Source organism: Rattus norvegicus, chromosome 1 (assembly GCF_021556685.1).
Source record: "Rattus norvegicus strain SHRSP/BbbUtx chromosome 1, alternate assembly SHRSP_T2T, whole genome shotgun sequence".
Lineage (NCBI taxonomy): Eukaryota > Metazoa > Chordata > Mammalia > Rodentia > Muridae > Rattus > Rattus norvegicus.
The window spans coordinates 139,218,923-139,245,554 of NC_141534.1; the positions used below are offsets into that span (position 1 = coordinate 139,218,923).

At 39.4% G+C, this 26,632-nt stretch overlaps 1 protein-coding gene across 1 annotated transcript in view; it reads right to left on the reverse strand.

Annotated features, from left to right (window-relative positions):
* LOC103691162 (uncharacterized) overlaps nt 1-26,632 on the reverse strand; it is a 232,173-nt gene that overhangs the window by 179,166 nt on the left and 26,375 nt on the right. The window contains exons 2-3 of the mRNA XM_087601255.1: nt 25,031-25,134; nt 22,474-22,496 (exon numbers count right to left, since the gene is read on the reverse strand). Of these exons, the coding sequence (XP_087457381.1) occupies nt 22,474-22,496; nt 25,031-25,134 (127 nt within the window). The remainder of the gene's footprint in view (nt 1-22,473; nt 22,497-25,030; nt 25,135-26,632) is intronic.

The window sequence follows — 26,632 nt, forward strand, 5'->3', positions numbered from 1 at the left end:
AAAGGCCATTGCTTGCGATGCTTGATAACACTGAATGTAATTATCAAGAAGGTTACTGAGCCAGCAAAAGATCCTGCTCATCAGTAAAATCCTAGAACTGGAAATGGCTTGGAACTGATAAGTAGCGCACTGGAAACAGCAGAGTAAATACGTCTATTCGAATCAACTGATAACAGTGTCCATCTTAGGCAGTTAAATGTTACAGTTGCCATATTTAATTCTCCAGCCACATTCATGATGCAGGTTGGCAGTGAGTCCTGAAGAGATAAGCTGTGTGACTCTGTGCCTCCACAAATAGAAATGTTCCAAAGATGCTGACCTCACCAAAGGAGAGAAGAACTTAAGATAATCTTGCAAATTAGGTTTCGTATGTAAGAAATAAATGTAAAACATAGTGAGTCTAATGATCTGATGCTGGGAGATAAAAGAATCGTCAGTACTGGACACTAAGAAGCAGAAAGAGTAAGGATAGCCAGAGTAAACCTACTGAGAGATGGCTCAGTAGGTCAAAGTTTGTTGAGGCTGGAGAGATTACTCAGCTCTTTGGAATACTTATTGCCCAAGCAGAGGACTTGGTACCCACATGGCGAATTCATTCATTACTAAGTTACAGGGAATCTAACAGCTTTTTGTGACCTCCATGGATATCAGTCATACACATAGTGCACTTGCACACATACAAGTAAAATATTCATATACATACAACAATGTGAAAGCATTAAAAAGAAAAGAATGCAAGTTTTGCCAATGTAAGAACCTGAATTGAAATCCTCAGCACGCATATAAAAAAGATGTGTAACTTTATGTGGACCCATAACTCCAATGGTGGGAGTATGGAGACAGGAGGATCACTGGGACTCACTAGTGACTAAACTATCTCCAGTGCCAAGGACCAGCCCCAGCTTAGAGAGTTGTTTTGAGCAAGGGGTGTCTGGGAGTGGTAAAAGAACAACTCAAAGTCAAATTGTGGAGTACAGGTTGATGGCTTATGTTCTGTTTGAGATAGCTTTCCAAACAGACTTGAGACTGCTCTCTGATACAATTCCAAAAACTCTCTGGATAGGTCATTGCTTGCAGATCAAAAGCTCAGTCTTTCATTTACATATTAATTCACTCAACACCCCCGATTCCCATTTGATTGTTGCATTAATCAGCATTCCATGAAACTAGCCCCCTGGTTCTCAGAAAAAAACAGCAAACACATGTTTTAACATTGCAAATTAATTCAGAGACCTGCTTGCCTTTGTAAGCACAGACAATAAAGCTATGTGGGTAGAATCTCACTCTGAGATTGTCATTCCTACCTCTCCTGACCCTAACCTAACTCTGTTCCAGGCTGATCTTGAACTCAGGAAACTGCCAGTCTTTGTACCTTTCTGACAAGCTGTCATACACTGTAGCTGCTTTTGTTCTTTTAGGTCTGCAAAACTCCTTATACAATTGATACTGCATCCTTATATTTGCATAGTTGAGAAATTATACATTCTTGAATTCATGTTTTCAGTGTTCTTTCCCACAGCCTTAAAGGCTGTCCTGAATGTCTCAATATTTACCATTTTGCCATACCCTTGCCTCCTAGAAGGCTGCCTTTGAATATTATGGAGTCATTTACCTTGGCAGAGAGGACATTCCTCAAAGGAGGAACATGAAAATGTGTACATTGTTATACAAACAAGCCTTATGCCCATAGCTACCATCAACAGTTGTGGAGGCCCACACCATGTGACACTTCCCTTTGCATAGACACTTTGTTTCATTGTATTGTGGTGGGACATGATAGAGCAAGAAACCTGGCCTGGCCACAAGCCTTCCTATCTAACACATGTTCACACACCACAGAGAAAAATGGTGGAGGCATGTGTAGATATAGTCAGTTTATTCAATAACAGCAATAACACAATAATTAAATATCTAATACTTATTTATTCCATGAATTCATATTGAATACTTTTATGCCAAGAAGTTTTGGTAATCGACTAAGTCCCTGCTCTCATGGGAAAAAAATAGCAATAGTACTAATAAAAACCAAAACAGAGTGGAGAAAAACTGGAGTGATTCTATATGATAGTACATACAATTCAAATCGTAGTTAACAAAATATTTTTCAATAAATTTACATTGTTGTGCTATTTCTACAAGTAGATAAAACCACATGTAACTAATGCCAGAAACAATCTTGAAATTTTCTTTGTAATCTGAAGACTCCTGTTCACTAGAAAATATACTGTTGAGATGAAGGTAAGGCAGGCATCCTGAATCTAGACTTGTTTTTCTCAAGTCCATGCCTATAAATAGGAAGAAATCATCTTTGTTTCTGGGGACTCCTTAAGCATTTTCCAGACTGCTGCTGTTCAGTACAAAGATTCTCATTTTCACATGGTTTGTTTAAATTACAGAAACTATCCATAATTTTGCACAAAAAGTCACCTATTCCCTTTGAAATTTTTATTTAAAAGTTAGGCGTATCTTGATCATATATTATAATATCTGCAGTTTCTCTAGCCTGCTGTAAACATGTGTATTTATTAGGTATTTTTCTTCTAATAACATAAGCGTAAGACCCCGTGAGAGAGAGACCCAACCGCCTGGTCAGGTGGGCACTCCTGAGGCTGCAGAGCGGAAGAGACCACCAACTCTGCTCACCCCTGCCCACATCCCTGGCCCAAGAGGAAACTGTATAAGGCCTCTGGGCTCCCGTGGGGGAGGGCCCATGAGCGGCAGGAGACACCGCCGGAATCTGAAAGAAACAGACCTGATAAACAGTTCTCTGCACCCAAATCCCGTGGGAGGGAGAGCTAAACCTTCAGAGAGGCAGACAAGCCTGGGAAACCAGAAGAGACTGCTCCCTGCACACACATCTCGGACGCCAGAGGAAAAAGCCAAAGACCATCTGGAACCCTGGTGCACTGAAGCTCCCGGAAGGGGTGGCACAGGTCTTCCTGGTTGCTGCCGCTGCAGAGAGCCCGTGGGCAGCAACCCACGAGCGAACTTGAGCCTCAGGACCACAGGTAAGACCAAATTTTCTGCTGCAAGAAAGCTGCCTGGTGAACTCAAGACACAGGCCCACAGGAACAGCTGAAGACCTGTAGAGAGGAAAAACTACACGCCCGAAAGCAGAACACTCTGTCCCCATAACTGAGTGAAAGAGAGGAAAACAGGTCTACAGCACTCCTGACACACAGGCTTATAGGACAGTCTAGCCACTGTCAGAAATAGCAGAACAAAGTAACACTAGAGATAATCTGATGGCGAGAGGCAAGCGCAAGAACCCAAGCAACAGAAACCAAGACTACATGGCACCATCGGAGCCCAATTCTCCCATCAAAACAAACATGGAATATCCAAACACACCAGAAAAGCAAGATCTAGTTTCAAAATCATTTTTGATCATGATGCTGGAGGACTTCAAGAAAGACGTGAAGAACTCCCTTAGAGAACAAGTAGAAGCCTACAGAGAGGAATCGCAAAAATGCCTGAAAGAATTCCAGGAAAACATAAATAAACAAGCAGAAGCCCATAGAGAGGAGACGCAAAAATCCCTGAAAGAATTCCAGGAAAACACAATCAAACAGTTGAAGGAATTGAGGATGGAAATAGAAGCAATCAAGAAAGAACACAGGGAAACAGCCCTGGATATAGAAAACCAAAAGAAGAGACAAGGAGCTGTAGATACAAGCTTCACCAACAGAATACAAGAGATGGAAGAGAGAATCTCAGGAGCAGAAGATTCCATAGAGATCATTGACTCAACTGTCAAGGATAATGTAAAGCGGAAAAAGCTACTGGTCCAAAACATACAGGAAATCCAGGACTCAATGAGAAGATCAAACCTAAGGATAATAGGTATAGAAGAGAGTGAAGACTCCCAGCTCAAAGGACCAGTAAATATCTTCAACAAAATCATAGAAGAAAACTTCCCTAACCTAAAAAAAGAGATACCCATAGACATACAAGAAGCCTACAGAACTCCAAATAGATTGGACCAGAAAAGAAACACCTCCCGTCACATAATTGTCAAAACACCAAACGCACAAAATGAAGAAAGAATATTAAAAGCAGTAAGGGAAAAAGGTCAAGTAACATATAAAGGCAGACCTATCAGAATCACACCAGACTTCTCGCCAGAAACTATGAAGGCCAGAAGATCCTGGACTGATGTCATACAGACCCTAAGAGAACACAAATGCCAGCCCAGGTTACTGTATCCTGCAAAACTCTCAATTAACATAGATGGAGAAACCAAGATATTCCATGACAAAACCAAATTTACACAATATCTTTCTACAAATCCAGCACTACAAAGGATAATAAATGGTAAAGCCCAACATAAGGAGGCAAGCTATACCCTAGAAGAAGCAAGAAACTAATCGTCTTGGCAACAAAACAAAGAGAATGAAAGCACACAAACATAACCTCACATCCAAATATGAATATAACGGGAAGCAATAATCACTATTCCTTAATATCTCTCAATATCAATGGCCTCAACTCCCCAATAAAAAGACATAGATTAACAAACTGGATACGCAACGAGGACCCTGCATTCTGCTGCCTACAGGAAACACACCTCAGAGACAAAGACAGACACTACCTCAGAGTGAAAGGCTGGAAAACAAATTTCCAAGCAAATGGTCAGAAGAAGCAAGCTGGAGTAGCCATTCTAATATCAAATAAAATCAATTTCCAACTAAATGTCATCAAAAAAGATAAGGAAGGACACTTCATATTCATCAAAGGAAAAATCCACCAAGATGAACTCTCAATCCTAAATATCTATGCCCCAAATACAAAAGCACCTACATACGTAAAAGAAACCTTACTAAAGCTCAAAACACACATTGCACCTCACACAATAATAGTGGGAGATTTCAACACCCCACTCTCATCAATGGACAGATCATAGAAACAGAAATTAAACAGTGATGTCGACAGACTAAGAGAAGTCATGAGCCAAATGGACTTAACAGATATTTATAGAACATTCTATCCTAAAGCAAAAGGATATACCTTCTTCTCAGCTCCTCATGGCACTTTCTCCAAAATTGACCATATAATTGGTCAAAAAACGGGCCTCAACAGGTACAGAAAGATAGAAATAATCCCATGCGTGCTATCGGACCACCACGGCCTAAAACTGGTCTTCAATAACATTAAGGGAAGAATGCCCACATATACGTGGAAATTGAACAATGCTCTACTCAATGATAACCTGGTCAAGGAAGAAATAAAGAAAGAAATTAAAAACTTTTTAGAATTTAATGAAAATGAAGGTACAACATACCCAAACTTATGGGACACAATGAAAGCTGTGCTAAGAGGAAAACTCATAGCGCTGAGTGCCTGCAGAAAGAAACAGGAAAGAGTATATGTCAGCAGCTTGACAGCACACCTAAAAGCTCTAGAACAAAAAGAATCAAATACACCCAGGAGGAGTAGAAGGCAGGAAATAATCAAACTCGGAGCTGAAATCAAACGAGTAGAAACAAAAAGGACCATAGAAAGAATCAACAGAACCAAAAGTTGGTTCTTTGAGAAAATCAACAAGATAGATAAACCCTTAGCCAGACTAACGAGAGGACACAGAGAGTGCGTCCAAATTAACAAAATCAGAAATGAAAAGGGAGACATAACTACAGATTCAGGGGAAATTCAAAAAATCATCAGATCTTACTATAAAAACCTATATTCAACAAAACTTGAAAATCTTCAGGAAATGGACAATTTCCTAGACAGATACCAGGTATCGAAGTTAAATCAGGAACAGATAAACCAATTAAACAACCCCATAACTCCTAAGGAAATAGAAGCAGTCATTAAAGGTCTCCCAACCAAAAAGAGCCCAGGTCCAGAGGGGTTTAGTGCAGAATTCTATCAAACCTTCATAGAAGACCTCATACCAATATTATCCAAACTATTCCCCAAATTGAAACAGATGGAGCACTACCGAATTCCTTCTACGAAGCCACAATTACTCTTATACCTAAACCACACAAAGACACAACAAAGAAAGAGAACTTCAGACCAATTTCCCTTATGAATATCGATGCAAAAATACTCAATAAAATTCTGGCAAACCGAATTTAAGAGCACATCAAAACAATCATCCACCATGATCAAGTAGGCTTCATCCCAGGCATGCAGGGATGGTTTAATATACGGAAAAGCATCAACGTGATCCATTATATAAACAAACTGAAAGAACAGAACCACATGATCATTGCATTAGATGCTGAGAAAGCATTTGACAAAATTCAACACCCCTTCATGATAAAAGTCCTGGAAAGAATAGGAATTCAAGGCCCATACCTAAACATAGTAAAAGCCATATACAGCAAACCAGTTGCTAACATTAAACTAAATGGAGAGAAACTTGAAGCAATCCCACTAAAATCCGGGACTAGACAAAGCTGCCCACTCTCTCCCTACTTATTCAATATAGTTCTTGAAGTTCTAGCCAGAGCAATCAGACAACAAAAGGAGATCAAGGGGATACAGATCGGAAAAGAAGAGGTCAAAATATCACTATTTGCAGATGACATAATAGTATATTTAAGTGATCCCAAAAGTTCCACCAGAGAACTAATAAAGCTGATAAATTAACTGAAATAAATCAGTAGCCTTCCTCTACACAAAAGAGAAACAAGCAGAAAAAGAAATTAGGGAAACAACACCCTTCATAATAGACCCAAATAATATAAAGTACCTCGGTGTGACTTTAACCAAGCAAGTAAAAGATCTGTACAATAAGAACTTCAAGACACTGAGGAAAGAAATTGAAGAAGACCTCAGAAGATGGAAAGATCTCCCATGCTCATGGATTGGCAGGGTTAATATAGTAAAAATGGCCATTTTACCAAAAGCAATCTACAGATTCAATGCAATCCCCATCAAAATACCAATCCAATTCTTCAAAGAGTTAGACAGAACAATTTGCAAATTCATCTGGAATAACAAAAAACCCAGGATAGCTAAAGCTATCCTCAACAATAAAAGGACGTCAGGGGGAATCACTATCCCTGAACTCAAGCAGTATTACAGAGCAATAGTGATAAAAACTGCATGGTATTGGTACAGAGACAGACAGATAGACCAATGGAATAGAATTGAAGACCCAGAAATGAACGCACACACCTATGGTCACTTGATTTTTGACAAAGGAGCCAAAACCATCCAATGGAAAAAAGATAGCATTTTCAGCAAATGGTGCTGGTTCAACTGGAGGGCAACATGTAGAAGAATGCAGATCGATCCATCCTTATCACCCTGTACAAAGCTTAAGTCCAAGTGGATCAAGGACCTCCACATCAAAGCAGACACACTCAAACTAATAGAAGAAAAACTAGGGAAGCATCTGGAACACATGGGCACTGGAAAAAAATTCCTGAACAAAACACCAATGGCTTACACTCTAAGATCAAGAATCGACAAATGGGATCTCATAAAACTGCAACGCTTCTGTAAGGCAAAGGACACTGTGGTTAGGACAAAACGGCAACCAACAGATTGGGAAAAGATCTTTACCAATCCTACAACAGATAGAGGCCTTATATCCAAAATATACAAAGAACTCAAGAAGTTAGACCGCAGGGAAACAAATAACCCTATTAAAAAATGGGGCTCAGAGCTAAACAAAGAATTCACAGCTGAGGAATGCCGAATGGCTGAGAAACACCTAAAGAAATGTTCAACATCTTTAGTCATAAGGGAAATGCAAATCAAAACAACCCTGAGATTTCACCTCCCACCAGTGAGAATGGCTAAGATCAAAAACTCAGGTGACAGCAGATGCTGGCGAGGATGTGGAGAAAGAGGAACACTCCTCCATTGTTGGTGGGATTGCAGACTGGTACAACCATTCTGGAAATCAGTCTGGAGGTTCCTCAGAAAATTGGACATTACACTACCTGAGGACCCAGCTATACCTCTCTTGGGCATATACCCAAAAGATGCCCCAACATATAAAAAAGACACGTGCTCCACTATGTTCATCACAGCCTTATTTATAATAGCCAGAAGCTGGAAAGTACCCAGATACCCTTCAACAGAGGAATGGATACAGAAAATGTGGTACATCTACACAATAGAATATTACTCAGCTATCAAAAACAACGAGTTTATGAAATTCGTAGGCAAATGGTTGGAACTGGAAAATATCATCCTGAGTGAGCTAACCCATTCACAGAAAGACATACATGGTATGCACTCATTGATAAGTGGCTATTAGCCCAAATGCTTGAATTACCCTAGATCCCTAGAACAAACGAAGCTCAAGACGGATGATCAAATTGTGAATGCTTCACTCCTTCTTTAAATGAGGAAAAAGAATACCCTTGTCAGGGAAGGGAGAGGCAAAGATTAAAACACAGACAGAAGGAACACCCATTCAGAGCCTGCCCCACATGTGGCCCATACATATACAGCCACCCAATTAGAGAAGATGGACGAAGCAAAGAAGTGCAGGCCTACAGGAACCGGATGTAGATCGCTCCTGAGAGACACAGCCAGAATACAGCAAATACAGAGGCGAATGCCAGCAGCAAACCACTGAACTGAGAATAGGCCCCCGTTGAAGGAATCAGAGAAAGAACTGGAAGAGCTTGAAGGGGCTCGAGACCCCAAAAGTACAACAATGTCAAGCAACCAGAGCTTCCAGGGACTAAGCCACTACCTAAAGACTATACATGGACTGACCCTAGACTCTGACCCCATAGGTAGCAATGAATATCCTAGTAAGAGCACCAGTGGAAGGGGAAGCCCTGGGTCCTGCTAAGACTGAACCCCCAGTGAACTAGATTATGGGGGGAGGGCGGCAATGGGGGGAGTGTTGGGAGGGGAACACCCATAAGGAAAGGGAGGGGGGAGGGGGATGTTTGCCCGGAAACCGGGAAAGGGAATAACACTTGAAATGTATATAAGAAATACTCAAGTTAATAAAAATAAATAAATAAATAAATAAAAAACATAAGCATAAGATAGTAAACATTTCTAATCATTGCCAGAAAATAAGTACAGAAAAGCTGTTAATAAACTAAGCAATTTTGGACATCAGACTTAATTAAATTGCCGTTGAGACATGGAATCATTAAGTGAAATGTTACTGATAAAACCATATGTTTTATACATACTCAATTGAACAATAAAACCTAGGTTAAAACTCAAAAAAAAAACTGTAGTGATTCTAAATTATTCAGTTTGCAATATGTCCCATGAAGTTAGCTTCTTCCTTAATCTCTGACTATAGAACGCAAGTTAAGTGTTCCTTGTTATAGATGAGAAGACCTAGAGATATTAATTGAATCATCCAACATGGAAGGCATAGACAAAGGTGGACATGCAAAGATGCAGTATTTGTTGTATGCTAGTCTAACACCCTTTAAGACAGTGTTTCTCAACCTCTGTGTGATGACCCCTTTGGGGGTCAAGTGACCCTTTCACTGTGGTTGTCTAAGGCCATTGGAAAACACAGATATTTACTAACAAGAATGAACTAGCAAAAAAAATTAGTTTTATGGTTGGGATCACCACAACATGAGGAACTGTATTAAAAGTTTGCGGCATTAGGAAGAATGAATATTACTGCTGTACGATAATTTATAACTGCCACATCACACAGGAAGCTTTGACTTCTTTCTTCTTCTAAGAATTCCTACATTAGGTTTGCGGCTATAGTCTAGGGTTAAAGGTCAGTAACTACTCCCACTGTCAAATCCAATGTGGGGAGTCTGCTCTCTGCACCTATCTAATGATATGGCTGTACTTCTTCACCTAAGTTTGGATCTTAGAAAATGACAGGCTGCTCATCATTCCCCAGGGTCACCAAGGGAGTGTACAAAAGTGCCTGGGTAGATAAATGAACGAAACTCAGAGGTATGTTACTTTTTGACAATTTGATACAAAATTATTTTCATGTACTCCCATTGCTGAAAATAAAAGTTTGCTAAAAGGATAAAAGGATCAGCTTGAAATTAACGCAACATTATAAATCTTTACATTTGTTTATAGTAGCCTGGTTTGTAAAATATAAATGAGAGGCTATATTTTGCTAACTTCTGTGATACTAATTTCTCTTTATAAATCACCAGCACAGGTTGTCCAAATCTTCCTTAATTAAATAACTTTTCATGTCCTATGTAGGAAGAGTTTTTTGGGGTGGTTGTTGTTGTTGTTGTTTCTTGTTGCTTTGTTTGGTTGGTTTTTAGTTTTTGTGGGTTTTTGGGGCAGGTCAGGGAAGAAAATGCAATGAACTTGTAATCTAAAATGGCAAATAAATGAAATCAACAACCTAGCCTATATAACAGAGCAGATTAATGGAACATAAACAAATTGAAGATGACACTGATATCATAAAATGCCCTTCCTTTTATTATAAAAGAATTTATAATAAATCTTTTAGTTTAATCAAACAAATAAACAAATGGATACATCCAAGTTAAAGATAGAAATTATGAAACAAGGATAGCCAATTTACAAAAGTTCCAAAGAATAATTAGAAATATTTAAAATATACAATACAATAATTTAGCTAAAGTAGCAAAAATTGTCAGACAAGATAATCACCATGACGGGTATAATTGTGTTTAAATAATAACCTGTTCTGCCTATACTGTCATCTCCATACTTCAGTTTCAACCAAAAGCGTTTGAGAAAATGCTAAACCTATGATTCTAAACTAACCTTGTTTATTACTCAATAACTTCACATTGATGACAAACAACTTAGTGGGAAGATAGGAGACGTGTTCAAACCAAGCAATTTGTAAAGAAACCTTGATCGATCATAAATGTAGAAAACCTGCTAAATCTCATTCAACAAAGGGAATATTACTTAAAACAGTGGTAGGGTTTCATTTCACACCCATCAGATTGAAGCAAAAGTAATCATAATAACCCAAACAAACATTGGTGAAGAATGAAAACAGGGACTCCCAGAGGATAGTGATCAGACACTGGAACATTTAAATTGTGAAGCAGTTTATAATATATAATCCAAGCCAATACTTCAACCCAGCATTTCTGATCTTCATTGGCTAGAGAGTTCATATGAAGAGTTGCAGGAGAAAATTTTAGGGCAGCATAATTTGCAGCAGTCAAAGAAAAAGCAGAAATGAAGTGATTTCTCGTTTAGAGGGGAAAAAAATAAGCAGTAAGTGCTTTATTCATTCCTTGCAATGTGGGAAGTAAAATTGAAATGAATAAAAAGAGAGCATTTTGTATCAATGTGGTTCTAGCTCAAAAACAAAATCAAATTAGAATTATTACTTGCGTGATTCTGCTCACTAAAAATTGTAAAACAAATAAAGTGATGGTCCATCTTTAATTAATTCATATGCATGTGGAGTAAAAATAAAATTTCCAATGGGACTGAAGATCAGAAGCATAGGTATTTTTGCAAAGGATGAGAAGAGACAAGTTAGTATGAAGAGATTTAAAAAAAAAGCCAATGGGAGTTAGGTAGAATAAAGGAAGAGCATTGAGGTCCCGGAAACCAATGGAAGCACATGACATCATTTGATTAGCTGGAGAGCTCACACCAGGGCTGTGAGAAGAGCACTCTGCATGCACTGGGTGTTCTTAATCAGATGGGGCAAAAGGAAGCATGGGCTCTACTTAACCCTAGAACAAAGCTGAGGTCGGGTGGGTTACAGGCTCACCCATGAAGACAAGAGCAATAGAATTTCAGGAGGAAAACTGCTCTAAGAGGACATATTCATCACCAACTAGTAAAGAAACATTTCTGGACAATGATTAAAAAAAACGCTAGTAAAAAGAAAGAAAAGTTAAACTGAGGACTTATGCTCTGAAAAAAATGCTAGTAAGAAAATAAAAAGGTAAACAGAAGAGCAGAACAGAAATGTTGATTATTTACATGAGGTTTCTAGAATATGTATTCTGTTCCTTTATTTTACTTATCTCCCCTGTGGGGTTTTTTTTTTACCAGAAATAAAATAGTAAAGGCATAATTAAAATACCTCCAACAACAACCAGCAACAAATATCACAAGTAGAATGAAGAGAAAAGGAAGGCAGACAGCCAAGAAGAGATAGATGACAAGAAGCTGAGAAAAACAAACCCAGAAGAGAGCCCCTCCAAACTGCTTCCACCAGTGCCTTCTCACATTGTGAAGGAGGAGCAGGGTCTTAATCTGCAGTTGGACAACAGGCAGCATTTCTCAATAACGTATTACTTATTGTTTATTACTTAATTAGATGACGCTAAATATCTAAATATTTTTTAATAAAGACCTTGTGAATTACAAAATTTGTATCGATTAAATCAAGAAGTTAAAAAAAAAAAGGAAGGCAGACAGCAAATAGCACACACTGAACAATGCCATACAGTTCAAAGAATGAAAGCTCATCTTTGGTATTAGAAGTCAAACCAAACCAGGAAAGTAGCTGGGCGGGGGGGGGGGGATGTTCTCTCTCTTGATCATAGTTGAGTTCACTTTGTGAACATTATTCCAGAGTTAATGTGTCCATAAATAGTTTTTTGCAGGTAAACAAAGAAAAGACAACACCTCCTGGGATACAGTGGTATGTGACTAATTCTGGCACTTAATAGGATAGGCAGGAGGATTGCCTACAGTCCAAGGCTAGCCTGGGCTGCATAGTGAGGTCAAGGTTTATAGTGGGTTTTAGAATAAGACCTTAGCTTTAAAAATTTTTTCTAGATGTCCTAAAAACCTAAGGGAGAAAACCCAGCCAGTGTTTGTTTGCATTTCTCCTGCAGGTTACTTCATAGGCAAGCTCACAAGCTGGCTCCATCCCCTGGAGTTCCCAGCAGACTTTATGCTCAACTTGAGAAATAAAATGTCCTTAAGGTTGGCATGTGCTTACAGTAATGCTCAATATCTCCATTTGATGCAGGCGAACTCTGTAACTTCAAAGGTCTTTTTATGTTCTGGGCTGATGGAGACCTGTGACTCTTTCAATTGATAGTGAAATATGGCCTTTGGCGTTGTCCCTCTTAGAAGACTTCAGCTGCCAGGGGAAAGGGGGTGCAAAATGGGAAGCCCTGAAGATTGTATGGTTAAAGTGGTCCTATGGATGCACCCAAAAAGCTGATTCTCTACCCAGAATTCCTCACCAAAACTGACTATCTTACCTGTGTGTTGATTTATGCAAAGCACTAAAGCTAAAGTTCTTATTGAAACTACTTTCGCCCTTTGCAAAGGACCAGAGAACAATTTGTCAGTCCTCTAGGTTTGCCCACATTGAGAACTATCACCACAAACCAGGCAGTGTTTGTTTGACTGCTGTACATATTCACTACTTCTGCAAACAGCTCCTGAAAGCCCTGTGTATTGGGGTATCCACCAGAGGCAAAGCCTACGAAGAGATTTCAGTAAATAACTTTTCCTAACATGGACTACATGGGCTACAGAACAAGCATCTGCATCCAAGTGCCTTGCTTCCATTGCCATGAGTACAGCCCGGGTCTCTCTCACACCTATGAAATTCAAGACATACTCTTTTGCTGTTGTTGTTGTTGCTGCTGCTGCTGCTGCTGCTTGGTTTTTATCAGAAAAAGAGAGATTTATTAAGGAAAGTGAGAAAAGGATTCAGAGTGGGAGAGGCTCCAAGGGAAGAGTGGCTGGGGTCATGTTCTTATGCTGCCTAATGCTGTTACACACAAAGATGCTCAGGCATAGAATCTAGTTGCCATCTAGATCAAAACAGGAACCAGAAGATGTGGTAAGCAATATTTTGATGGTTTTTTCTCTGTTGGGAAGAGGGAATAAAGAAAAGGTTTCTGTAACTTCCTTCACCCCACCAGCGAGGAGCAGATGCCAAGGAGGAGAGAGGAGATTTTGAAGTCCATTCAAAGCAAGGATGAACAGCAAAGGAGCCATACGAACTGCCCATTCTCAGCCGTTTACCTTCAGGATGTGGTGTATTTTCTAGCCCACAGTCAGAGCTTAGTGTGACATTCCTATTTATACTAGATAATTAGAAAAGCTAAGAACACACAAACACAGATACAATGTCACCTTGAAATACTTTTTGTCACAGGCAGCTCTTTAATACGCCTGACAAGTGGCAATGTGTTGATGAACAAATTTGCTTCACATAAATTCTCTATTAAATTGAGCCAAAAGGTCCCTCCCTGTAATTTGTATCCTCGTTCTAAACTGTGCCTTTGAGTGGAATGTATCACAACTGCAATTTTCTTCACTTAGGCAGCTCTTCAGGGACTTAAAAATCGCAAATATTATCACCCTCTCTCAAACTAATTCTTATCAAGATTAAACCCTCTTCTCCAGTGATCACCTTTAATTCTCCTGTTGTCATAATACTTTAAAAGACAGCTAAGTGTTAAGACAGTCTTTATTTTTAGCATATAACAATAGGAGTTTATTATAAGGTAATTTTAAATCCAGAGAAACATAAATACTATTTTAAAAGGTTACTACTAGACGTGTATGTGATTCATATATATATATATACATATATATATACATACATACATACATACATACATACATACATACATACATACACTCAGATGCACACACATACACACGAAATAAAAATAAGTAAATCTCTGGAGGCCATGTTAATGCCCATGGTCTATGCTGCTGCCAGGAGCCATGTTGGTGTTTGTAGTATAAGCTGCCACTGAGGTCCATGCTGTTGGCTGTGGCCCATGCTGTCACCAGAAACTATGTTGAAGTCTGTGATCCATGCTGTCATTGGCGATTGTGGACAAGAAAGCTTCTTATGCAGTGGTACGGGTGAGTGAGAAACATTAAAGATTACTGTGACAACCTCCCTCCACTCCCCACAAAAAAAAAAAAAGAAACAGTTTAGAAAATCACTGAGTAGCGACTGAAAAAATATGATGCAGATACTTAAGTGTAGCTTTTTAAAGTTGACCGCTTCCATCAGGAAGGTAGGGAAAGATTTAGTTTTCTTTAAGGGGCTGGCCACTGGGAATCTGACCATGTTCCAGTGAGTATATTTGGCAACATAAATTGGATTCAGTGTATTCTTTCTTTTCTGTCTTTGTTGTTGTTGCTGTTGTTGTTGTTGTTGTTGTTTTTGAGGAAGGGCACAAGAGTGGGAGAATGGACCTCAGAGGAAAGGGAATCGAGTGTGATCAGTGTGCATTGTATGAAACTCCCAAATAATCAATAAAATATTATGTTAGAAAAACTTAATTAAATAATCTTATAAAAATTAAAATCATCACTAATTACCTCATTAAAATTATTGCAGCTAATATCTCATTGTATAGTGTCTGAAGTACTTTTCTAGTCATAACAGACACAAAATTTGCATGTTTTATGATTGGTCCATACCATACTTCCTCAGAAAATTATTCACCACAAAATGAACATTTTTTTTTCTTACCAAATGTGGCAGAGTGAAAAAAAGGAAAAACCCTCCCTCTTTCATATTATAACAAAGGTAAATGCCTCAGAAATTATTGCTCAGGCAGCTGTGTAAGAGCTCTGAGAGACGGCACAAAGATGGTGACAAAGCTAGAGAGACTGTGGTCTGCCCCCTTCCACTCACATTCCAAAGCACCAGCAAAACAAAATGGTGAAAGGAAGCAAGCACTCTCTGTCTTCTCTGGCTAAAGAACTGAGAAGTTGGTGCAATCCCAATCCCTCTGCACCTGTAGGTCATCTGATAAAGGTTCTGTTTATGTTAGAGATGGTGAAGAGAATTCAATAATCTTACTCACCTGTCAACTCTTCTACCTACAGTAACACACAATATGTTCACTGGTCCAATAGAGGCACAAATGTTTTAGGAGTAACCAAGGACTTCCTGATTAGATTTAATTCCACTTTACAAGACGGAATTTGTCCCGAATATTGTTAACTAGGGTAAAAACACCTGACTGGCTAAGACATAGGCCCTGAGAGAGAACCTAGTAAATGGACAAAGTATTGAACTGCCCCTAAATTCCTATATTTAAACCCTTAAATCCTATGGATATATCTCTTCTTACAGAACCTTCCCTCCACCCCTGTGGGTGGAAATAAAAGTGTTCTGCCATAAAGAAAATTTAGCAAAATATACTGCTAGCATGCCTACTTTTGAAGTATGGCTAATAGAAATTTTAACGAAAAGTTGATCATAACAGATGCTATAACATTCATAGAGAAAAAAAATTATAGGTTTCCGAAGTAAATTCACCTTGAGAACTTTTGAATCACATTTTTATATTACTTAGAACAATGTGAGAAATGTGATCAATACATCTAAGTTCTTAGGACAATTGTATTTGTTAAAAGGAGAGACAAAGCTCTAAATAGAATCACAGCTTCTACAACTAAAATGAAAAAATCAATACCAGTCAGTGGTACTCAATTACTGTGTATGTATGATTCTCGGGTCAATTGCCAACGGAGGTGTGCAAAGTGATATATTTAAAGGTATAAGGAAATCAAATTGAATCTCTAAAGTCTTTGCAAGTATTCCACAGGAGGACAAGAAGACTTAGAAAAAGAAGAAACAAAAAACAAATAACAAAATGGCAGGCTTAAGCACCATTGTATCTACAAACATTTTATTTTTTAATGGTTATTTTATTTATTTACATTTCAAATGTTGTCCCCCTTCCCAGTCCCATTCAATCCCCCTCCCCTTTGTCTCTAAGAGAGTGCTTCTCCACCCACCTACCCACTCCTATCTCACAACTCTAGCATCCCACTACTCTGGGGCATCTGCCTCCACAGGACCATTGATGCCTCCCCTACCATTGATGTCAGATAAGGCCATCCTCTGCTACATCTGTAGCAGGATCCAAGGATCCATCCATGTATTTTGGTTGATAGTTTAGTCCCTGGGAGCTCTAGGGGTTCCTGTTAGTTGATTTTGTTGTTCTTCCTTCAGGAAGTTGTAATCCCCTTCAGCTCCTTCAGTCCTTCCCCATTGAGGTCCCCTAACTAGATAGTTGGCTGTCAGTATCTGCAACTGTATTAGTCAGGTGTTAGCAGGGCTTCTCAGGGGACAGAGACACCAGGCTCCTATCAGCAAGCACTTCTTGGCATCAGTCATAGTGTCTGAGTTAGGCATCTGAGATGGGATGGATCCCTAAGTGGGGTGGTCTTTGGATGGCCTTTCCTTCAGTCTCTGCTCCAGTTTTGTTCCTGCATTTCCTTTGGACAGGGCCAATTCTGGGTTAAAATTTTTGAAATGGGTGGTTGGCCCCATTCCACAACAGGGAGGCATGCCTATCTACTGGAGGTGGTCTCTAAGGGGGATGCAGGATCAGGAGAGAAGTCCAGAGGGTCAGGAAAATAGAATATGCAGCAGCAGGGAGTGGGGAACTGGGGGTAGCCACCAGAATGCCCCAGATGCCAGAGAAGCAAGAGGTTCCCAGGACCCAAAGGGGTTAGCATTAGCTGTAATATTTTAATTTTTAAATTTAGTGCATTTATTTATTAATGTGGTGGTGGTGGTTCTCTCTGTCCCTCCTCCTCCTCCTCCTCCTCCTCCTCCTCCTCCTCCTCCTCCTCCTCCTCCTCCCTTCTTCTCTCTCTCTCTCTCTCTCTCTCTCTCTCTCTCTCTCTCTCTCTCTGTGTATGTGTGTTCCATTCTGTCCTTCTACAGTGTTTGATTGAACTCAGATTCTCAGGCTTTGCACCAAGTACTTTGAGCCCCAAGCCCTCTCCCCAGCCTTCTATAATGACTTTAAACACAAATGCTATTCTACTTTGCAAAAAGAACTTGAGTTTTAAAATTGATAGCCTGATTACATTCACTCATGATCCTGCACGAAGGGTCTGTATAAAGTAATAATTACATGTCCAGGCACCTCTGTGGGATGAGGGTATTAGGAAATGTGAGGCATTGTAACAGAGCCACATTTTGAAACATTATGAACAGAAAGACAGTTTTATTATTAACAACTATGGATGATGCTATAAGAACATATCATGGTAATTAATGAACTATACAATTCATTAACTCTGAAGTGCTTCATATATTTACATAATTTGCATATAGATGAATTAGTTTGTTCCTACAATTTTTACAATCCCTGTGACAAAGTATTTGAGCCAAATAACAAGGGAGGAAAGGTTTACTCTGAGTCCTGGTTTTAGAAATTTTAATTCAAAGTGTCAGGGAGTGTGTAAGAGAGCAGAGCAGCTCACTGGTGGAAGCTAGGAAGCAGAGAGAGAATATCTACATTAGTCATCCTGATTCCCCGTCAACCTTTTCCCAGGCCCCGCATTCTGTGGAGTCAGGCTCACCTCACCTCAGTTCACCCTCTCTATAAATTATCTCACCAACACAACACTCCCTAGGTTGTACCTTGTACAAGGAAGTACCTTGTGGGTACTTCTCACTCCAAAGTTTTAATCAATATTAACCATTACAGTTAGTGACGACTGTTTACAAATATTAACACCTATAAACATTACATAAATGGGACAATATGAGTCTCTTAACAGTATAAATTATTATTGTTCTTATTGTTGGTGTTATTATTATTATTTTATTTTTATTATTACTATTATTTATAAGTAAAGTTTGAAGAAACCAAATTTCAGGTTGAATTGTTTTTTAGGATACATCATGCATCTGAATTTATTTTGTAAATATCATCTATCATATCTTAAAAACATTTTCTAATGTAGCACTGAAAATAAAGCCTTTGTAAGGTCCATATCTATAAAAGTAAGGATAGACTTGAGCAGTTAACTCAATCATTTTACTGCAAGAAATAAGGGCTTGAGTTCAATTTTCAGAACCCATATGAAAATGCAGGGTAAGGTTGTCACACACCTGTTATCCTGATGGGGAGGGTTACTGGCCTAATTCTTGAGTTTCAGGCTAATGAGAGACCTTCAAACACATGGACAGCACTCCTAAGGAAAATATAAAAGGTTGTGATTTTGTTCTGCACACACATACTAGAACACACACACACACACACAGAGAGAGAGAGAGAGAGAGAGAGAGAGAGAGAGAGAGAGAGACTCATGCATGCATGCACACATGCACATAGGAAATAAAAGAAGTCAAATATTTCATTCCAGACGCCTTTGTTAAGCAATGATCTCCCCGGTTTCTTTTTCCATGATCCCTTTGTTCACCACTGAGGTTTGTACTTAGAGTCCCTGGGAACTTGCCTCAACCTTGACTTGAGCTATTCAAGATGTCTGGAAAAGGAGATTTCCAAGTGTAGGTGCACATAATCAGGATCAGGTGGGTTATCCCTTTATTCGCCCCCTTTTCCATCTGCTCAGTTCCTTGCTTGTCATCTATCATGCTGAATAATTGATTCCAGATTGAAGTCATTTTCTCTCACGTCTCCCCACCATAACTGAAAAGGAAAAGCTAGTTTATACTTTGTTCCCCCCTTTCTCTTTACTCCATTTTACATTATGACCACTGTACCCCCCCAACCCCCCGGGAAAAGCAGACTGTCAACTTTTTAGATGACAATCAGAGAGTTGGGACTAAGGAGGGTACCTGTTGGGAAATATTAGCATATGTGAAACAAACCCTTTGGAGAATATTGCATAACTTCGTCCAGTCAAGTAGACAGAATTGATGAAGGGATTGCGACTAACCAGGTCTCTCCTGCAATCTGTATAGATTCCGAATGACATTATGGATGTGCAAAGTGATTTGCAAGCTAGAGCAGAGGAGGGATTTGCAAGCTCGTGTGGCGACAGAGCTGATGCTCACAGAGTACTTTGGGCATCCCAGGTTTGGTTAAGCACTGGGGCAAAGAGATGAATGTAAAGACTGCCCCAACGCTCACAATGTTCATTGCCTCACATTAAAGACTGAAATTATATATTCTCCATGTATGAAGCAGAATTTTCAAGGAGTCAAAGTAATCACTGTAAAAGTATTTTTCCAAATTATAATTCTCCATGCAATTATAAAACATAGTATCATGCATCAGTTTAACTCATGTACTCATTATTGAAATTATTATAGCATCACTAGTGCCTGCTAGATCTGGGGGTAGGTCTATCAATTGAATTGTTAATGAGTCGTGTTAAAATAACTTCTTGCATCTATCAGCTATGAGACGAATGTCACATCGATTAGTGTTAGTTCCTTGTTTCCATGTTAGTACAACTGAATAATCTGAATTTAGACAAAAGTATATTCACGGTAACATATGTGGAAACAGTTGTGGCTGTTTAAATCATGAAATACTTGCGGCTTTCTGCTTTCACGCTGCACTCCAGAATAAAGCGAGTTGTTAAATCTCTACAGGAGTGGCACCCCATGCTTACCCAACTTTTTCCTCAAATTTTAGACCAAAAACCTTTCATGTGCATGGCCATGTGTTGAGCACCTTGGTTGCCGAAGCTTGCTATATAATGTTGATATTATTCTTTTATTACTTTTAAAAAAGATTTTGAAGTATATATTTTATATACATGGGTGTTTTATCTGCATGTATGTCTGCATATCAGAGGAGGGCATGTGATTCCATTATAGATCAGAGAGTTGGGAGCCATCATATGAGCGATGGGAAAGGAATCCAGGACTTCTGGAAGAACAGCCAGTGCTCCTAACCATTGAGCCATCCCTCCAGCACACAAAGCTGACATTTTTAAAGCACATGTAATTAGTATATTTAAAAGCAGGAAAGTTAGTAAAGTATAACCCAATTATAAATTTCCATTGAAGATGTGTTGGCCGGTGAAGTGATTCCTCATGATTGTTTCTGCTATCATCTCACATTTTCTGTTTCTTTTCCAAATTAGTGCAAATGAGTGAGCAAGCGCCATATTACCTCCAAACTAACCACCGATTGTTCACTTTCTGCCTTTTGCTTTCCTCCAAGCTGGGTACGGTTGACCTCACAATTGCAGACTAGTGAGTTTTAGAAATCAATTGAAAGTCCTCGTCAACAAATAAGATGAGTTACACATATAGAGTCCAAAAGCTGAGTTGAAATAAAATGAACATAATTTCTCCCACAGTGGTCAGTGATGCTCTCTCTGAAAACAAACAAACAAACAAATGCTTAGCATAGTTTGCTAAGAATTTGCCTTAGAATTCTCTGCCCATTCTGAAGAAGGATTGGAAGTGTTCCCCGTAGCCCTGCCTGATTTAGATGCAACTGTGTTGCCTCTCTTCTCTTTCATCATCCTCTCGTTAGATGCCTGAGTTGTCACATATTAAATTATGTTTACTGGTATTATGCAAATCTTTACATTTCTGAGTCTCTCTGAAACACTTCCCTTTCAGTTCATCGCTTAGATCCTGTTGTAGACACCACGCCTTCTCCTTATCTATGTCTGAAATTCATAACCCGATATTTGAGCCCATCACATAGTTCACAGTCAGTGATTGTTTCTTTTTCTTTATGAGAGGGGAAGAAATAAAGACCAAGACTTTTGCGTGTATTTTGAGGATGTTAAAGATTGCCCTATGCCTAACTGTTGTATACTGTTTCAGGGGAGATATGAAAAAATACCTAGTTACCCTAAAGAAAAAACCATTGGCAGACCAAACTACACATAGCACCTAAGTCCAACTAGATAGAATATAGGTAAGGAATTACTTACAGAAACAGAAACAACTCAAAGACAGATGCAACTTCAAAACCCACCAAAGCACGGGTAAAAAAAACTCAATAAAACTGGAAACTTAGGCCACACTATACAACCTATAGGCAACTCAACAGATTGGAGAGTATCCTTTCTGGGGATTTCAGTTGGTCTAAGCCTCTTCCAACACCTCAGATTCTTTCCACTTCTTCTAGACATCTCAGCTTGTCTAAGACACCCTCTTACTGCTTATATATGCTTAGGGAGAGGCCTACTGAATCTGATTAGTTTTAGGAACTTCCTGAAGCTATTGCATTGTTTACTTCCTGAGCTTAAGGTGCTCCTCTGAAAGACAGAATGTCCCACCTCACCTCACAACATTTTGTTTCATCTGCCTTTTAACATTCCAAGTCTTAACCTTTTTTTTCAAGGTGAAAGGTCTTAATTCCAGAAGAAACTGCAACACAATACTCATGTAACAAAAAACATAAAACCTATTTTTACGAAAGGACATAATAAATGGATAAATGTATGCATGGATAGTGGAAAATACATCTAATTCCCAGCAAGTCTTTAGCTACATGTCATAGGAAATGATAATTTCCTTACAATGTGCAATGTGAAGTGTTACTAAGACTCTTCAATTCCTGGGCCTTCTCTCTATGTTATAAATTCTTCCTATCAGACAACTCAATTAAGAAGTGCACATTTTCAGGATTTCAAATTAAAACTCTATATAAAATCAAAGCAGCAATTTTCTCAATAGAATAAATGTTGTTTCTTCAGTGTCCTGTATAAAAGGACATAACTAGCACTGATAGATTAAAATCCAAAATGTTATATGAGTGTATGTGACTACGCGTGCAGGCATTTCCATGCAAGCGTTTAGTGTTTTCATTGATATTCCTATTCCTTGAGCTAGTATGATAAATATGGCCTATCGTTATTAAGTTTTTTCTTTGAACAAGAAAGACAAGCATCTCTACTCACCTCTGCTGACAGAAGGACTCGATCTGCAGGAGAACACAGTCAACACCTTTCATCAATGTATATGTCACACTTTATTGTCATGAGAGAATTCAACTGTGCCCCTATTGTCAAAAGGATGGCTTTTATTTAATTACTATTTTACCATAGCTAAATCAAAGTGGGTGTGTATATTTACCTTATCCAAACAATGTTAAGAATGGAACGTACTTTTATACAGCGCCAACATTCCTATCTCATTCTCTCCACCTTAGTTAAAACCTCTGTGCCTTGGTGTCTCCTCCAAAGAACTGGAAAAGGTACCCGGGACTAGTGCATAGGAGAATTTCAACGTTACGTGAGACAGTGTGTGTATATGAATGCAGAAGATTCGGACCATTCCTGACATGTAGCCAACACCTACTAAATCCCAATGAAAGAAAGAGAAGAAGGATACCTCTCCATTACACACACGGGGTCTGAGATCATGAGAAATAATATGAATACTCAAGCTCATAGTGGAATTCACTTTAAATTCCCCACAGATATTTCTAGCTTAGTATGATTATTGGCGAACTTAGGAACTTCACCAGAAAAACAAATATGAGAGCATGCTGATGATATCAAAGCTGAGGACTGGACAAATGGGGAGTAAATGTGAGGCTCAAGACATGAACAGTTTAGGTATGAATCCCTAGTAAAGAAAATATCAGACAGAAAAGGCAACACTTGGTTTGCCTGCAGTTTGTCTCTCCAATTAAGAAGGAAGAAAAAGAACAGGTCTACAGATATAGGATTGTAAGAACTTTCAATGGGGTTGTTGTTGGTTTCTGACATGGGTTATGCCAGCCACAAGCCCTCTTGCTTCTTCCAAAGTCTGCCTTACAAGAATTTTTACTTTGTCACTGCAGAGTCCCTGCAGGTCAGCAACTGTGAAACCTTAATGGTTTTCTTATAAGCGTTCCCACACCCTTTGCCTTGGCTCAAATCTCAGTGTAGTATCGGTTATCATAAGTTAACTATTTGACCTTCAACGTTTAAGTGGAACCTGGCAGAGCAGTCTGTCTGTAATGGCGCAGCAGCCTGTGCAGCTTGTATCTCTCCTACCAAGGCTCATTTCCAATCATGCTTAAGTTTCTTTCGAAGCAAAGGCAGAATTTAGTTCTAATATTATTGGCAGTAAATATATTCTCTAGAACAGTGAACAGATTGGTGAAATTATTCAAGTTACACTGGGCCTATTTAAATACGTCTACATTTACAAAAGAAAAGGCTTCCCTTGTTTCCAAATGCCTGACCAGGAATGTTGCAGAGAGAGGGTCCTGATCCTTAAACACGACCATTAAGAAGAGCATTGAGAAATGGATGCGATAGTTTGAGAGCCCTGCAGCTGGGTCCTCCTCACATCAGTCCGTCACAGTGAGGACAAGGCTAAAGAGGAACCAGGCTACCATAACAGAGGATGGAATGAGGCAGGTGAACCTGGATATCAGAGGGAACAATCTCAACTTCTTACTAAGCATTTCTCTGATAGAGCAAATGCGGCCCTGGTCTGGAAATTCAATTGAGTAGCATATCCCAAGCAGCAAGGATGGGTCCCAACTCGCAGAGCCTCAGAATCACCTCTGTTCTGACAGCTCGGAGAGAAGAGGAACTTCTTCGCTGAACAGCCTTACTCCAGACTTGTTCTTGTCCTAATTCCCTCCCCTCCCTTGAACATCCTGATTGGATGAGAAAAGCTTGTTAGTAGAGCAGAAACGCGCAGAAGAATGACTTCCTCTTGTGTTGCTATGGAAACCCAATCAGCTAGTGTATGCTGCTGATCAGGGCATCCGACCCTTAGTCACTAATTACCTTGTAAAGATATTACTGTACACCTGATGTTATCAGAGCAGGCATGGCCTAAAAGATTAACTCGTTGGGTGGTCCCCAGGAATAAGAGTTATGTGTGGCAAACCCAAAAACTCCCGCGACATTTTAGAAGTTTTCTTTTAGCTCTAACTATATCTACTTTCTAAGAAATTGCTTTTTCCGTATTTACTTTCAACACTGTGGAGCAATCTGACAGCAACAGCAATATCTTTATCCTTTCTATCCCATCATATGGATAAATTTATCAGGGCGCATATACCTCTAGAGTATCATAAGACATAGAAGTCACAAACTGAATTAAGGCCAGTAGAAACAACCTACGAATGTAAATCTAATTTGCATACTGTTCTACATGGCATGCCTGCATGCAAATAGGCAAACAATGGAGATAATAGAAAGATTATACCAAGGACTGACTTTCTCACGGATCATTTGACATGCTGCCTGTGCCATGAGCAAGTCATGTTGCATTACATCAAACCCTGATCCTGTTTCATTGCTGTGTATCCCATTGTTGCCTTTTTGCTTTTCACCCCTTCATTACAGGAATATAATTGTAGGATCAACCCCCCAAGAGCTTGTTGCTTAACTGCCCACGTTAGCATATTTCACAGGCTGCCATTGTCACAAAGCACGCTGGTTAATAAGCAGATAATGGGATATGCAAATCATGCATGCTGGATGCAAAAGGAAGTGAATGCCTTCTCACCTTTACATAAAGACCAGCCAGTTTCCGCATGATTGTGGAAACATCCAGACCTGGATGATTTATGGACTGCCTTGATCATGTAGCGGAAAAAAATGCTCTCTCTGCTTTTGGAAATAGATATAATGAAATAAACAATTTGCATGATTACATAGCTAGGTAATTCAGAAAGATCTTTAAAGGTCAGAAGAAACTTCCTGCAGTGGGACTACCAAATCATAAAACTGAACAAGTCCTACGTCATGAGATATATTTCAGTAACCACATCGTACAATAGGATACAAACACTTAACTTTGGAGATGTTCACAAGAAGAGGCTAAACGGATACTGATGCTGACCAAAGACAGAAACTATGGTGAGTCAGCTCTGGTGTCAAAGGGATGAGAGGAAGAGAGTGTTTCTCCCTGATGGAGCATATGCCTTGTATGCAGGAAACTCTGAGTTTGAGTCCATCACAGAGGAGCAAGGCTGGGACGGCAGAAAAAAGGGAGGAGAAAGAGGCAGAAAGAAGGAGAAGGAGGAGGAGCCTGGGAGGGTTAGAGATTCATTTTAAACATTGAGTTATTTGACGTTCTGAGCCCTCTCCTAGGTCAAGACCCTCCAACGTGGCATAGAGAAACAATCTAGCAGCTCGCTCTTTTGACGCAAAGGAGAGAGCACAGGACTGTAAGAAAAAAATACACATTGGGTATCTATAATGTAACATCACAAAGGGGCCCCTCTCAGCCTCAGTTTCCTTATCTTCAGGTAAGAGTGTTGCCCTGGCAGAAAGTTGGGCTGAATGAGTACTGAGTCACTTCCCTCTGTCCTCTATAATCTCTCCACACTCCTCAGCTAGCACCATTGCCCTGAGAGACACACCTAGGTGGATTTCTGCATCTGTGATGAGTGCTCTTTGGCATTAGGTTAAAGGAACTCACAACATTTGGGGGCCGGGTTCCTCCACCTTCCTCTTGATGAGGTGACTCAAGATAGTCATACCCTTTGCCCTAGGTGATGGCACCTACGTGATCACCAAGTGAGCTGGCCCTTTTTTCTAGTAAGTTTTCCTTGCACTGATTCCTTTATGGCTCGGTGTCTAAGGCTACCCTCCGCTATGTTACCAGGCCGGAATATAATTTTATTCCTTGCAATTTTGTTATGTTCTCTTCATGATATCTTAAGAGACTTTGTAGTGAGCACTACTCAAATTATCATAACTTGAATATACCATCTGTTTCTTGTAAATCACCCAAATAATGCAGACTCTAAAAATATTTTATTAGTTAGCACATGAACAGTTCTGATTTAAAATAATAAAAAAGAGCTCCAAGTGCTGGCTGTCAAATTTCCATTTAAAATTCCCCATTTACAGTTTCTCTGTTGCAGTTAAATAAAGGAGTCATAAAAGTTATTTTGTTATATTTTGATTTTGTGTTTCTGTCTGCATGCCGGTATGTATGTCCCTGTGTATGTGTGTGCATATGTGGAGGGTGAGATATCAGAGGACACCTTGGAAACATCATTTTTCTCCTCCTATCATGTGCAACCAGGGATTTAACTCAGATTTTCAGCCACCCTTACCAGTTAAGGCATCTTCCCAACACACACACACACACACACAC